The 15,416-nt window shown below is 50.9% G+C and overlaps 2 protein-coding genes across 7 annotated transcripts; both read right to left on the bottom strand.

Annotated features, from left to right (window-relative positions):
* Window positions 1-9,567: 9,567 nt before the first annotated feature.
* LOC120708150 lies at window positions 9,568-13,846 on the bottom strand. Of its 6 annotated transcripts, XR_005689237.1 has the most exons (8): window positions 13,178-13,846; window positions 12,639-12,824; window positions 12,335-12,521; window positions 11,279-12,243; window positions 11,019-11,186; window positions 10,322-10,553; window positions 10,152-10,213; window positions 9,597-9,836 (listed from the first exon to the last, which is right to left on the bottom strand). XR_005689237.1 is itself a non-coding variant. In XM_039993268.1 (6 exons), exons 4-6 carry the CDS (start codon window positions 11,038-11,040, stop codon window positions 9,751-9,753), a joined length of 510 nt encoding a protein of 169 aa, XP_039849202.1. In that variant the 5' UTR covers window positions 11,041-11,186; window positions 11,279-12,243; window positions 12,335-12,521; window positions 12,639-13,159; the 3' UTR covers window positions 9,568-9,750. The 6 variants fall into 6 exon arrangements, 1 of the variants encoding a protein (XP_039849202.1); XM_039993268.1 differs by lacking the exon at window positions 13,178-13,846 and having other exon boundaries at window positions 9,568-9,836; window positions 10,152-10,553; window positions 12,639-13,159; XR_005689236.1 differs by lacking the exons at window positions 9,597-9,836; window positions 10,152-10,213; window positions 10,322-10,553 and having other exon boundaries at window positions 10,788-11,186; window positions 13,178-13,317; window positions 13,445-13,676.
* Window positions 13,847-14,054: 208 nt separating this feature from the next.
* LOC120655317 lies at window positions 14,055-15,077 on the bottom strand. Its single transcript, XM_039933077.1, has one exon. It carries the CDS (start codon window positions 14,757-14,759, stop codon window positions 14,055-14,057), a length of 705 nt encoding a protein of 234 aa, XP_039789011.1. The 5' UTR covers window positions 14,760-15,077.
* Window positions 15,078-15,416: the final 339 nt, after the last annotated feature.

Raw genomic sequence — 15,416 nt, 5'->3', positions numbered from 1 at the left:
CCGCTGGCGCTGCGACGGATCGGACGACGGCACAGGCGCCATTCAATTCGATCCCGTGTAGGCCCTCCACCTCCACGATGCCCGCGCCATGCCGGCCAGCATTCTCCGATGAGCCCGCGAGCAGCGCGGCGCGCCGCGGCCATGCCCGCGCCGCCGTTCGTGGCATGCGTCGTCGGCCGGCCGGGCACCAGCATGGGTCGGCGCCGTCGCAGCCGCATGCATCGGTCACGCAGCACGACCCCCCCGTCGCGGCGAAGGCACGTGCGCCATGCATTCAGAGCTGGCATTAATGGGCGGGCACGCCGTGCCTGCCCCGATCCGTCTACCGGCAGGGGACGCCGATCGAGCGATCGGGACGGCGCCCCCGGCGGTCGGAGCATCGCATTCAGAGCGAGTTATTGCGTGGCATGGCAAGGGAGGTGGATGGAGGGGAGGCGCCTGGTGCTCGGATCGGAGGCGCGCGCGCGGTGAGCGTCCGTGCCGCGGCCGGCGGCTGCCGCTGGCTCCAAGCGACCTGCGCGGCCGGATCGTCCGCGTCCGAAGCTGAGGTTGCCGGCCGGGCGGCCGGTTCTCCGCGGTGCTGCCCGACCAGCGACAACACAGGGCGCTGGGGGACACGGTAAATGCATGCGATGGATGGCTCGATCTCGATCGGGCGCCGCCTGCGCTGTGAGGAGACGACACGTAACGTTCGTGTGCGTGCCAGTGAGCCTGTCCCATTGGACGCAGTATACACGAGGGCACGCACGGTGCACAAGAGAGTATAGTAGGAGTACGTTTCTGAACGCCCGGCTGCGCCATTGCTCGCCGCTTCTCTCCTCGGTTTCGCATGTAGTGTTATTACTAGCGTGAACACATAAACTAACAGCACAAATAAATCTCAGCTGGGCGATGCCGCGACAGCCATCAGCTGTGCTCCTCCCCAGCTGAGTTGGGTCGAGAGAAGACATCAGCAGAAGAGCCGAAGAGGCATGCATATATGCAGAAACGACCAAGGCAATGCATGACAATGACACAGGAGTACATCAGGAACTAAGCTTCCATTACACCCAGTAGCAAAGTTCATGCTAAAGTACACTAGCTGCAAGGAAATACACGAGTAGGGAATACATCAGAAAACCAAGTTTGTTACACACCGAATAGCAGAGACCATACGGGATCACGTAGCTGCAGAAAGGCAACAATGCACCGCCGCACTGAACGGCAGGGTTCACATGAGAGCAGTATAGCTGGCTAGCTGCAAGTGTCCAAGCTCAAGAGGGATAGACGGGGACAAGAAGGATGGGAGGATTGATAGGTGCGAGATGGGGAGAGGCGTGCACGAAGGAGGAATGAAGTGCCCGTAGAAATTCATCTTTAACCGAAAAGTCTTGCAAGGTCAAGAAGACCGTTACTTGGCTTCTCGCTAGACGGTGAATCGAGCAAAGAGCAAAAAAAAAATGTGGAGAAGAGCGGTGGGAAAGAAAATCGTAGAAAAAGCTCGGTGAGGATAGCACCGGTCACAGAACAGCAGCGCCGCTGCACTCGCAGCTGGGGCTGAAGCAGCGCTCGCGGCTGGGGAGAGGCTTCAGCCGCTTCCGCTTCTTCCCAGCCACCCGCAGGCGCCCCGTGGAGGATGCAGCAGCCGGGGACGTATCTCGAGCAGCCGAGACGACGAAGCTTGAGCAGCAGACCGGGAGGAAGCGGCAGTGGTGGTTGGGGCTAGGCATTTTGTGGTTAGATGGGTGGAGAGACGAGAGGGGAGGGAGAGGTGTGGCAAGAACGATGAAGAAGAAGGGGGCTGGCCTCCCTTTATATAGTGGGAAAGACCGAAGAGAGGAAATGGTGGTGCTGGAGGAGTTATGGCCGGGGAGGCAGGGAGGGAGGCAAAAGGGATGAAGCAGGCGTCCGGTTAAAAAATGCCCTACGCCTCACTGCTCTAGTTCTCTCTGTCTTTTTCTTGAATGAAAAAAAAGAGAGGAGAAATGCTCCACTGCACTGGCCTACAACAAAATTTCAGGACAGGTAAAAGAATCGCGTGATTCTTCAGTCTTCACTGTGCTGCCATCCCGTGGAGGATGCCACACTATTACTGTGTTAACAACCCATAGTTTCACCCTAAAAGTGCGTAGAAAATTCTATTAAAATCAGAGATTCATATGATGCATGTTACCATCCACCACCAAGCAAATTCTGAACTCGAACAAATATCTGCGCGAGAACTTAAAAAAAAGAAAAACAGGAACATGCATGATAGAAAACAGACCAACTTAGAGGTCCTAATTAACAGCTCGATTGTGCGAATGTTGTAGCACTAGCAATGTGAAACAGAGCTGCATTGCATTGGGAGGTTAGCAAGGAGCCAACAACAAGACCATCAGTGCTTGCATGCATATTGTATGGTCAATCATGTACATGTTCATATCCTCCATTCAGCTACAAAGGGACAGAACGTCAAGCTGCTGCATGCATCGGCAAAGACAGCCCTCACGTGGATCGCGTAAAGGTGAAACAGAGCGGCCTGCCAGGATGAAGCAGCGAGCGGCGCAGTGCCCTCTTTATGGACACGGCAACAAAACGCCTTTCCTCCGGGCTCCGGCCGGCCGCGGCCGGCGCCGGACGGCGAGCCGCAGCGGGCGCTCCGATCCGCTGGGCCCGGTGATGACAAGCCCGCTCGCTTGGACTCCTCCTCGCCGTCACCGTACCAGCCGGATCGGAGGAGGATGGAATAGCGTGACTGTACCGGCCGGCACACTACTGCGCGTTCGAGTTATGGCGAATCAAAGAGGCCGGCCAGCGCGCATGCATGCAATGTCTCGCGCCAGATGAGAGCGAGGCCGCGGTCGGGAAGGGCGACGCGATGCGAGCGTTTCAACTCGTGGGGTCCCAGGCTCCACCAGGTCCGTCGTCCCTGTTGCGGATGCTCTCCGGCCGGCCGTGTTTTACATGCCACGATGCAACGGCCGAGTCTGCAGCGCGTGTTCTTCGATCGAATCCTCCTCATCTTCTTGCTTCATTCTCCGTGACTTTTTGTGCGTTGTTGCATTACTGAATAAAGGGTGGAGCGGATAACGTTGGTTGCATGCACACCAACATGCCCAACGGCCGCCGCCGCGCACCACAGCTTGTTTGGGCTGCCATGATGAGATCTCGCCGGTTACGGAGTGGACATCCACGCGCCGTTTCTGGCAGTATTAGAAAAGTCTAGCTGGCTCGCTAGCGGTGTCCGGCGGCCACGAATTGTTGCTGTACATGGCACCCAAACCGCTCCCGAGTGGTGGTTGCCAAATCGGCCATGCCTGACGCGGAACTCTAGTCTGTGCAGGGGACCTCCTGCCGATAGCTTGCTTCTCTTCTAGGAGTACATGTAGACGTAGCCCGGGCGGCCGTATGCATGCATGTATGTAGTACGAAGTTGATACTAACTAGCTAAATCAACGTTTCATTAGTATAGAATAAATTTTGACCATACGATGTTTACATACGAATTCTTTTCAAATGGGAATATAGAGTAGTATTGTACATCATAAAAAGAGCTCTACATTAAATTATTAACAGCATATGATCTAATCATTGCATTGTCGTAACTTGTAAGTGCATAGCTGTACGTACGCTTCTCTGCTGGCTGTAGCCTGAAGAACTTCTGGAAGAAGGGTGTGAGCCGATATGGTGCAGTGTTTGTACTCGTGCGAAAGGAAACAGCCGGCCATGCATATGGCGAATTGGCGATGGAGCAAGGTTAAAGAAAAGAATTGTCTCTCTGGTGCTGGGACTCGTGACTCTTCAGGGGTTTGAACCTTGAATCAGTGTGGTTTCATGCAGCAGCTAGAGTCCTGTAAAGCCTGCAGTCGTATATGCATGCATGGTCACACGTCAGGCCACCAGGATCGGAGCTATAGGATGCTGCCTGCCTCTGCCTGCCACCCTGTAGGAAGCTAGCTCGATCTCTACTCTCTCCGTCCCAGAATATAAATATTTATTGATTTTTGTTGATTACATTTGACCATTCGTCTTATTTAAAAAAATTATAAAAATATAAAAATAATTATGATATACTTAAAATATATACGATAATAAAATATGTCATAACAAAATAAATAATATCATCACAATTTTTTTAAATAAGACGAATGATCAAACGTGAATCACGAAAGTCGATAAATGCTTATATTTTGAGACGGAGGGAGTACCATTCAGATCAGCTACACTACTCTACCGGCTAGTGCGCACATACTAGTTGGTGCATCACATCACATCTATTTGCTACAAACTCACGCAACTACAGCAACCAGCAGAGCAGGCAGAGGAGAGAGATTCCTCAGAGAGATCAGATCCAGATCCGTGCTGCGACCGTCTCGTGCATGCATGTCAGCGACCGCAGTGTTTGGCGATGGCCCGTGGCCGGGAGAGAGAATCGAGCGTCGATCGATGAGCAAATGATCGCCTGCATTTTGACTTGCACCTTTCCGGCAGCGCGCGCGCAGCCTAGGGTGCACATCCACACAGCAGCAAGAGTAAATGCGGCCGACGATGGCGCCATCGGGTAGCTATGATGAGAGCACTGCGGCCCGCCTTCAATGCGTGCCCCTCCCTCCTCTTTGCACGCCCTGTGGGCGGCGCTGCCTTGCATTTACGCGCTCGCTGCTGGTCTGTCTCATGCGCACTCACAGACTCGCACAGGGCAATAGGGCAGGCCATTGCCCCGTTCCAAGCTCGCCCTCTCTCTCCCAGCAGTCAGACACACACACACACACACATACACATGGACGCACAGAGGTAGCTAGGCATGCGCAGGCACAGCCATCCGTCCGTCCGTCCAACGAGGTGCAGCGTGACTCTCTCATTGCTTGCCTCTGCTGCCGCGTTTAATTTCCTTGGGCTCTCAATGCAAAACTGGGACCCACCTGCTGGCGGCAGAGTTAGGACACAGTAACAGACAGCCAGCTAGCGCGAGCGTTGCAAACAACGACGCCGATCGCGATCTGCCGGCCTGCCCAATTGAATGCCCGGCCCTATCGACGCACAGAAGGGTTGGCATGAGATTACCGGTGACTGCTGCATGCATATGCATAGCAGCTAGTCCGTGGACCGTGTGGTCGATTTCTCCATTTTTCCAGACCGTACGTGAATGGCGTTTACTGAACACTACTTGCCGTACCAAGCTGGGCTGCTGGTCTCATGCACGCGTGAGTGAGTGCTAATTAATAACTGTGACCGACACCGATCGAGCCGAATGCCCGATCCTGCGTGGGCTTGATGAGCAGTACGTGCGTGGTACATGATAGGGCTCAGGTCATCGATCATCTGGAGCTAGTGAGCTACTAGTTGTAGCTTAAGGCCGGCTTTTATGGAAAGTTTCCCGGCCATTATGCTCCAATCATGCATGTTGTTTTTGCAGAGAAAGACATACTCCGAACGTACGCATACATGATGCCGCAGGGCCAATGTGGGCGGTCATGCATGCATGTGCTTGAGTGCTCATCAGCCACGCTGATGCTGCTGGGTCCTGGGCAGGCGGGCTAATGAGCCTAAGGACCATACCGTCCGTACTTGCCAGTGCAGAGCTAATTTAGGGTTTTGTTTAGATGCCTCTTGTAAAGTTTTTGAAAGAAATTTTTTGCACATTTAAAATATTAATATAAATTAATTATAAAACTAATTATAAACTTGTATGTAAACTACTAGAACGATCAGAGCTCTTTGTCTTGTCTGCGTATGATCTTTGTCTTGTCTGCGTATGATCTGATGAGAGCTCCACGCAGGGGCGACGTATGTACGGGCCGGGCCGGGCCGCCGCCGCCGCTGCCGTGCTCCGATCGATCATCCTAGGCATTGTCGCGTCGCGTGCGTGCATGCAGCATTGTTCGTGCCATGCATCTACGCGCTCGTGGAAGGAATAGACCCACGTAGCCACGCACATACAGGTCAGGCGGTCAGGCCGTCTCAGCTGTGCGATCTCCATAGGCCCGTAGCTATAGCTGCGACTCCCTAGGATCGATCCCTGCTGGCTTGCTGCTGCGAAGCTCATCCCTGATGGCTCAGGCCGCAGCAGCATGCATGAGCAGTACTACCTCCTGCACTAGTCGGTCGATGGCACGTACTATAGTACGTACCACTGTGCATCGCACTTCCTTCCTCTTGCTGACACGGACAAAACGAGCGATCGTCCATGTGGGCCCGCACCACCTGGGACCCTTCAGCAGAGAGCTAGTATCGATGCTCTCCTTTGCCTTCTCCTCCTCTCACATCGCATCGCCGCTGCACGCACCAGCACCCCATGCACACGCTTCGCCGTACGCACACGCCGGCGCGGCGCGGCCACCGGCCGGCCGCCCCGCCTTTCGGCTTCCGCGCAGGCAGAAAAGCCGGCGTGGCTTCTTCCCGGCCGGCTACGCTGCGCGCGCCGGCCACCGCCGGCCACGAGGTGACAGCACGCGAGACGCCCGGCCACCGTACCCATGCATGCATGCGCTGCATCGATCGATCTGCATGGACGCGCCCCTGACGACGGACGGATGGATTGGATGCTTCATGCATGCATGCACGGATCGGATCGGATGCTTCTTCGATCGATTCGGCGCGACGCGGCAGCCAAGGAGGATCTCGCGCTCCGGATCGGCGCAAAGGCCACCGCCACCGCCAGCTCCAGAACCAGATCGAAGCGCCTCCTTTCTCCGCGCTAGCTCGCTGCATGCCCTAGCTAGTACTACTAGTAGGCTTCCTTCTTGTGCTTGCGCCGCCGTACACCGCCAGGGGCGGAGCTAGGATGGGAATTTTTTCATTGTTAGGGGGGCCAACCATACAAATTTATATAAAAATTTAATTAAAATTTGAATTTATAGTGCAAATTTGGGGATCATAAGGGGGGCCATGCCCCTGCCCGCCCCCCTGTCTCCGCCCCTGACACCGCCATGCGTGCAGGTGCATGCGCGGCAGCGCCGCGGCACGTGCACGCATGCGCGTCTCGATCGGGCCGCGCACGCGTGCGCTTCGCTCCCTGCAAAGCTACGGCTGCTCACCCTGCGGCGCGATTCAACCTGCTAATGGTTTGGATTAAAACCGGTTGTGGTGGTTTGGATTTTGTATTGGGTCCACTTCAATTTGATGGGAAATGATTTCTCTAGCAATCAATTCGGTTTGGTTTGGTTTCACAAGAGAAACGGTTTGCTTTGGTTTTAGTCATTAATAACACCGAGTGACTGCTCTCTTAACGTAGGGTCCGCGAGTAGGTCTAACTACACTATTTTGCACATAGTAGCTATCAGTTATACTGAGTCGTCTCAAAAAAATTTCAGTCGATTTCGATAAAATTTTATAGTGTGAACGCGATGTTTTATTTTCGGGGTCCGGCTCTTGACGTGGGGTCCACGTGTAGTTTTAGCCACACATACTGAGTCATCTCCAAAAATTTCAATCAATTTCGATAAAAATTTGTAGTGTGAACGTGAGGTTTTATTTTCAGGATCCGGCTCTTGATATATGGTGTGGTTTGGTTTGGTTTTTACCTAGTATAGATTGGTTTGGAGTGGTTTATGTGAATATATTTAATAAAAATAGTTTGGTACGGTTTTGGTTTGGATCCTAAACCATTAGCACCTTGAGGCGCGATCGGGAAGTGGTTGCGCCTCATTACCTCATCACGTGCGTACGCACGCGCCGCTTCGCGAGCAGCTCGCTGGGCAGGCAGCAGATCGCTCATGCAGCTTTGCCAAACCTCAAACAGGCATGATGCATGCACGCACGCAAGCATAGCCAGTCAAGTTGGCAAATGCTAGAGGAAAGAAATTTGCGGTCGGTATACACTTGGAAACCAAGTTTTAATTTCAAGTTTACTGGTGGTCAAATAAATGGGTGAGTTTATTGGTCAAGATAATCTATTAAATTTGGCTAGTGTCCTTCCTTGGGGAAGAGCGCTAGCTGACCATCTGGTTCCTCACGTTTGTTTAGCTTGGGTATTTATGGGTACCTTACTGTCAGTGGCGGATGCAGGATGAGAAGCAAAGGGGGCTGAAATAATAGAGATGTTGATTTGTGTGAAAATTTAATGGTGATTTGATGCTTTTGCTACAGTGTTTTACGTGTAATTAGGGGGGCTGGAGCCCCCCTAGCCCCCTGCTGGATCCGCCGCTGCTTACTGTAGCGTCCACACCATTTTTTTATAATCTATTGAATTCAAGTTCGGTTTGACTTTCAGTTTTACTAAAAGCTTCTAAATTGCTTTATAATTATTTTATATTGAATTATCATTGTGGGAAGGCCGAGATATATATGAGAGAAAAAACTACTAAAGCCCACGATATGTTTTTCCACCGCTTGATTTTTTTTTTACGGAGCAGGAATAAAAACCTTGATCATAATAAAAACTATGAGTATTCGTACCAAGACAGTTTCTAATTTTGTGTGTGAGCCTGGATGTTTTCTTTTAATTAATTAACTCTACTCTGCTGAGATGAACAGATAATAGCTAGTTTGGACCTGTTTAGTTGCTAGTTGCTACCCTTTTCGTGATCAGTCATGATGCACGAGATGGCTGATGGCCTTTTGTGTGGTCTTGAGCATGGCACCGGATCTAGTAGCAGAGTGTGCCCGTGCTAATTTGGCGCATGCCTGATGCCTGCGGCCTTTGCCATCACCGACCCACTGGTAAACGAATCGAGAGGAGGAAGGCCGCCCCAGGCCACCTCGCCGCACGCACGGTCCGGCAACAAAAGTAACTGGGCCGACACGACGCTGCGTAGGATTATGGAGAAATTGGAAAAACTAATTATATGGTGAAATTAAGCAATAAGATTTTAGTTATGATTAAAAAACAAAATATATTATTTCAAATATAAAAAATAACAAGCTAAACACTATGAAAATTACATCATTTATTAATGATGGGAATTGGGCAATCAGTAATGGTGGAAATTAATCTAAATATCCAAAATATTATATTAATGCTGGAAATTACTCATTCGATCAGTAAAAGACAATAAGATAGCCCGACATAGTGGTAAGTGGGTTGTAGTTTCAAACATAATTTAATATATACAATTCTAAAGCAAGCAATGATTTCACGGTCTATCAATCGGAATTCTAATCGGAATCTAGATAAATCAATTGGATTCTAATCCCTTAATTGTAGTGCTGGTCTGTCGATTTAGAACCGCGAGATGAGCAGCTGTATGGCGGCAGCTGCATCTGTCAACTAGCTCCTGACGTTCACCGTTTCTGATGCATGATGGGTGCTTGATTAAGTTACCATAATACCATTACACATATGTTGTCTGAAATGCTTTTGTCTACTGTATGTTTTCTCCGATTTTCTGCATTCTCAATATTCTGAATCGGCAATAATCATATCTCACTCTCGCGTTGCATTGAAATTATTTTATTTACAAATTGATTTAATGAATTGGCTGGACACCATTCAGTTCAAGGATGCTGCAATGCAAGCGACAGGTCAGTTATGCAATCCGTAAGCTGCTGTAGACGCCGCACAGCCTGCTAGCTTCTTGTGCCAAGGCCCAGCAGAGCAAAGCGGCAAAGTTTGGTAACAACACTGGCAAGTTCGAGGACCAAAATGGCTCATCCACACAGCAGTGACACAATTTAAAGATTGTACTTAAAAAATCTGGACACACGACAAACTTCTTTATTGACAGCACACGATAAACTTGACATAACTTATCCGTTCACACAGCATAAAAATAGACTATAAAAGATAGATGCTTCCTATAGGCCACAGCATGAAAGCAAGACGTACAGGAGCCTTTCTCGTGGAACCATTTAGACGGATGCAAAATGGTTGGTCGGGAAGACAACAACCATGAAGTTGGCGGGAACAGACTCATTCCATATGCTTCCTCTTCCTCCTGCAATAAAATAAAACACTGTGGCGGATTAAAAATGATCTAGATGGATGATGTTTCAAATTAAACTTTGCTTCTGCACTGCGACCAAGAGAAGGCTTAGCATGCAAGGTCGGTGATTCGTAAAGTAGTTGTTTACTTAGGAAAGAATTGCCAAGAACAGACAACACTTGAAGGTAAAAAGTAGTAGTATACTTGAGTTCTAACTGCTAGCAATTTCCAACAGCATATAACAGAAGGTACATATTGGCAGCTCTTATGTTCCAATCATAAGCTTCAAGGCTCAAATGCTTAGTAGGCAGCAGCAATATTACGTACCTTGATGAATTGAGGAACTTGGGGAACTCACAAGGGGTGAGAAGGGCGCGGCAGCCATGGACCTATATTCGATCAAGTCAGCGTCGTCAGTTTCAAGGCCCTCATTCCCATTGATATGCAGAGAAACTGACTCCACGGTCTTGGTGCTCATGTCGATGGAGACCACCCACATCTTCTTGTTGGCGTATCCAAACTCGACGGAAAGGAAGTGCGCTACGTGTGGCCTGTCGATGTCGACTTGAGGGAACATGAGGATGCGGCGCTGGAGGCGCTCGGGAGTGTTGGCCTCCCAGAGCTCGCCGGAGGTGACCGTGTAGTCCTCCTTCCACGCTATGCTGCCGCCGGCGCCGCCTAACACGAGGGTGTGGCAGGTGACGGTGAAGCCGGTGCCCGGTTTGAGTGCTGCAAAGGGGACGGCGTCGTCACGGGTGATATTGACAACTGCGCGCTCCGCTGCGCTGTGAAGGGCCACGTGAAACCATGCATAATTATTTTGCTTATATAATTATTTGACATTTCTTACATGGGTCATTTAAATATATATTGATAACCTGTTGATATGCGATTTGTTTGAAGCAATCACACAACACAGAATAATAGAATCAAGGCACAAAACTATGGCAGCAGGCCATGCAGAAAATCAGCTACAAAGAGTTTTCTTTATTGCAAATACCCATAGAGTAATTCCGAAAGAAAAATTACAAAGGTAGAAATTAGTAGCAGATCATCAAAACAATGCATAGGGAAAATCACCCTAATCTGCTCATTTCTACACTTCAGTCCTCCAATAAGACATAGTAGAAGAAAATCAAGATATTTTTCATAAAAGATCTGAAGCGCTGCTATGTTATCTGGTGAGAGAAATACCAATTTGTATTTTAGGCGCCATGAAGAGATATAACCCTCTTTAGAGCAATAGGAATAGGATCATCGAAATTATATCATATACCCATATGCAATTAGAGGCCACATGCAAGATGAATTGCATAGTCCAAATACCCAGCTGCCTTCAAGGAGAGATCAAAAGTGGCTTGGCTGCACACAACAAAATCTGAACATGAACATTATGTTGCACTGATCATCTACCTATGTTGCACTGATCATGTACTTATAATTGATTACAATACCTTATATAACTGCATATGCATTAGAAAGGCGAATTGGAGATTACACATAGTATATTGTCGACCCTGACACCCCTGTTTGGAAGGCTGCAAATATCTTAATTCATGACCAGATCCTATTTATACAGAAGTACCCCAAATGTTTCAGCCATTACCATAGCCAAGAGATCTTATCGTTAGTCACTTAGTCTGATGAGCTCCCATGTGCTTCCATTTGGGTTGTACACATGCACATCCATTTTAAACAAATGAGAATATGGTATGAAAATATTTAGTTTTAAGAAAGAGGCGTACATTAGGGGAAGAGATGAACCATGAATTATCTAAAAAATTTGGCTGTGAAAAGAGCAAACATGTACGTGACCTTTATATCTGTTGTGCTTGATAGGACCATATTCTTTTTTCAATAGAATAAACAATGTCACTCAAAATCAATGGCACCAACACTGCATGTTCCTTCCTCTAGGCAAACCGATGCCATAGCACTTATTTCGTTCCAAAACACAATTTTATTGATTTCTGAAGTATCTAAAGAAATGAGAAATAATGTGTATACAGATACTACTTTACAAATATGGAAAGGGAACCAGTAGAGTAGACGATGAGTTAAAGGTAAAGAATTCCTGGTTATGACATAGGTACTAAGTATATAACATATACATTCATCACAAGGTACTACTATTATTGTCTCATCTTATTCATCAGTAGTATATAAATATATATATATGATATATAGAATTATCATTACATTACACATTCAGCCTAATACTGATAACACTTTTGGTTATTAGAGAATCTAAAATGTGCCTAAAGATCAATATAGTTATACCTGTGCAACCATCCTTGGAACAATGATACCCTGTTCCATTAAACATTGATCTTGAGCTGGAAAAAGTGCAAGTTGGATACCAACTATATGTGTCTTGTGCTAACTGAAGTATTACCAATCTGAACTCAAAATTTATGCCCTGGAAACGACAGAAAAGAAATTATCAAAAGAGGCAAACAGATGTAATGCAACAACAAATAGGAAATTGGCCACAAATCCTTGTTGCTTACCATGTCATCGGCTACCTCAGCATACATGGATGTTCAGTTTGTTCTTCCTTCAAAACCACTACCAGGGAAGGCAAAGCTATCCTCTTTGTCACATATTTTCTGGAAAAAAAAGATGTGATGTCTCCATCTTTGTCCATGTCACAACAATTCTTTAATCTTCAGTTTGTTGAATTGCACATTAACAATCCTATAGGGCCACATGGATATATGATTTTCATTTTGTCGAATTACATCATAACAGTAACAATCCTATAGGACTACATGGATATATTCCTAGTTCCTAATCAGTGAATTGAGTAATTACCTTGCTTGTTGTAGTTGCCTAGGCCCTTCCGTCCTTGGTGGCCTACTACTGAACATGGCTGCAACAATGCTGTCGGGCTGCTGCTAGAAGTGCTGACATTGCATAGCAGCGTTGTGGGTGCTGCTCCACTGCTGCATCGCTGCCATACGCCCGTCCCCCTGGCCACCACGGCACCACATAGAGCTGCTGCAGATCGAGTCACATGTCAACAGGGCCATCACGCAAGGCCGCACTCCTCCCCTCTTGCTACAGCCAGGTGCCCAGGTGACCGGTGGAGGCTTGGGCCAGGGAATAGGGGAGGAGAGGAAGGCATGAATGGGCTGGTTGGTAGACAGAGGAGGACGGCCATGGATCTGACTGTAGCTAGCCGCAACCATCAGCGACATGCACCATCTCCGTCGACCCACCCGAAGCATCCACACCGATGCCATCTAGTGATTCCGCCACCAGATCCAAGGCCCTCGGCCTCATCACAATGACCTCTTCGTCGTAGAGGGACCGCATGCCCACGGGAATGGAGGAGACAGCGACAGACTCACCAGCAGAAGGCATCAGCGACCACCACGAGCCGAGTAGTTGTGCCCTCCATCCGAACTCCGCCGCCCACTCCACCACTGAGCTCCGCCGCCTGCCCCTTTTGCCCCAGCCGCGGCTTCCAGCTGAGCTCCACTGCCTGCCCCTTTCCTCAGACCATCGACACAAGAGGAACCAATCCCACAATAGAAACAAATTACAACACAGATGAATCAGCAACAGAGATCAAGATGAGGACCGTGATTTGTGTACTGGGCGGAGGGTGGCTTCACCAACGGAAGAGAAAAACAGTGGTGGCGCCACGTACAGAGACGGCGGGAGCAGAGGATCGACGGTCCACACGGTCGGGAGCAGCCGCAGGGGCCTGCAGGTGAGCTCTGCTCGCACCCCAACTTCGCGGCCGCAACGGAGCCCTGCCGCTGCGAAGTGCGAACGCCAGCGACGCCTGCAGTGGAGCTCCGCCGCCGCCGCGCCCGCGCCCGCCTCGCCCGCGCTCCATCGCCCGGCCTCAGGCCTAGATGCGCCGGCCGCCGCCGCCACACTCGCGCCCGTGTTCCTTGGCCTGATAGCACGTTCGGATCCGTCGGTCGTCCCTCATCTCCAACCCTAACCCGGCGGTGGGGCGGAGTAGACGACGGGGTCGGAGGGGCGGCGGAGGCGGGTCGAGAGGTGGAGAGCCCGGGAGGGGGGCGCGGCCGAGGGCGGCGACCGGTGGTGGGGGGGGAGGGCAGCGGGGCGGCAGCGCGGGGCACGCTAGGGTTAGGTTTAGCCGTTTAGGGGAGGGGCGGGGAGGCCAGGAGAGGGTGCGCGTGGGGGTGGGGGGCGTGGTGGTGCGGCGCGTGGCTGCGGGGAAAGGACAGAATGCCAAATCCACGGCCCGCGTCAGGCGTCCTCTCCGAGACACGTGTCAAGCCGGCGTGCACCGATGCCTCTTGGGGATCCCTTCCCACGACGGATAGTAATAAGAGTATAAGTATACTTGAGCGCACGGCCGCGGTCGACGACGGACACGGAACGGTAGCAACAGGTGGATGTGCCCTTGCGGATGCCGTAGATAGGCAACTTGTCCAGAGGGAACCGGATGAGGGAGACAATGGGTGGGTTGGGAAGTTTGGACATGTCGCACAAGAGGATGCCTCGGTGGTAGTCGATCCAGCACAGCCATTTGTCGAAGGGGATGACGGCCTCGGTGTACCACCAGCAGATTTGAAAGAGATCAGCATCACCAGGATCGTTGGTGGACAGGAATTCCACACGCATGGACTCCCATGTGGCGCCAAGTTGATCTCCACCTGAGCGCAACAAGCAGATGTCAGCGAAGACCTTGTCGCGGTTGATGGGTTTGAAAAGAGTCAGCTCCGCCACCACAAACTGTTCGCCTCGGCACCAGAAGCCCAAGTTAAAGACATTTAGCAGGCGGGGAGTAGCATCAGGAACACGAAGAAGACGACAATGACGACGAGGTACCCGGCCACTATCGCGGGTATTGGTAAAGTCAAAGGCGGGCTCGGTACAAGGGGGGAGCGCTTTGAGCGAGGAGGAAGGATGCTCGGCGTCGAAGATGAAGAAGTTCTGCACCGTAAGCATTCTAGGCGTCCGGGTGGCGACGCGAATTAGGGCGAGATGGCGGTGGGTCACCACGATGCTTAAGGGAGTCGCCACCGTGCGATCAAGAAATCAAGGCACCGGCAGCTGCGCGTAGAGGCGGGAGACGTGCGGTGGCTCGGCGAGGGAGAAGGCGATACGGAAGCGGACGCCCCAGGAGGTGGTGCCGGTCGCCCTGATGGGCGCCTTGCTCTCGTCCGGGAAGGTTTCTTCGTCGTCCCTGCGGAAGGACTGATCCGTAATAAGGGAGAATAGGGGGGCTTCTTTGAAAAAGATCTAAAGTGGAAAGGGTTCATAAAAGAAAAGAAAGAAGGGCAGGGGCCTAAAGGCAAAACTGCCTTTCTTCCTCCCCTCGTCACCGAGAACAGAGGAGGGGGGGATTGGGGCGCCGGCGGTCCTATGGCCGGCGTCTTGGGCCACGGCGGCGGCTGGGGAAAAGGGGAAAAGGGCTAGGGGAACGCGAGGGTTCGATCCCCTTCCTCAATTTCAGGAAAGAGGGCCCACGGGGAGGGGTGCGACGGCCATGGTGGTGGAGGTGGGCGGCGGCCATGGGCAGCGCGAGCAGGGGCGGCCAGAGGCGAGTTCTCGTGGGGAAAAGGGAGAGGGAGAGCCCGGGCACCTACCTCGGCCCTTGGCTCG

Source organism: Panicum virgatum, chromosome 1K (assembly GCF_016808335.1).
Source record: "Panicum virgatum strain AP13 chromosome 1K, P.virgatum_v5, whole genome shotgun sequence".
Taxonomy (NCBI): Eukaryota; Viridiplantae; Streptophyta; class Magnoliopsida; order Poales; family Poaceae; genus Panicum; species Panicum virgatum.
The sequence above is the reverse complement of the archived record's forward strand: the minus strand, read 5'-3'. Positions and strand labels throughout refer to the sequence as shown.

Excerpts from the sequence above, each read along its gene's own strand:
- LOC120655317 (XM_039933077.1), bottom strand. The coding sequence starts at position 14,759 with ATGCTTACGGTGCAGAACTTCTTCATCTTCGACGCCGAGCATCCTTCC.
- LOC120708150 (XM_039993268.1), bottom strand. The coding sequence starts at position 11,040 with ATGGCGCCTAAAATACAAATTG. Across the intron at positions 10,554-11,018 it reads GGCGCCTAAAATACAAATTG|CACTCAAACCGGGCACCGGC; the intron begins GTATTTCTCTCA and ends TCCCCTTTGCAG. Across the intron at positions 9,837-10,151 it reads AAGTTCCTCAATTCATCAAG|GAGGAAGAGGAAGCATATGG; the intron begins GTACGTAATATT and ends ATTTTATTGCAG.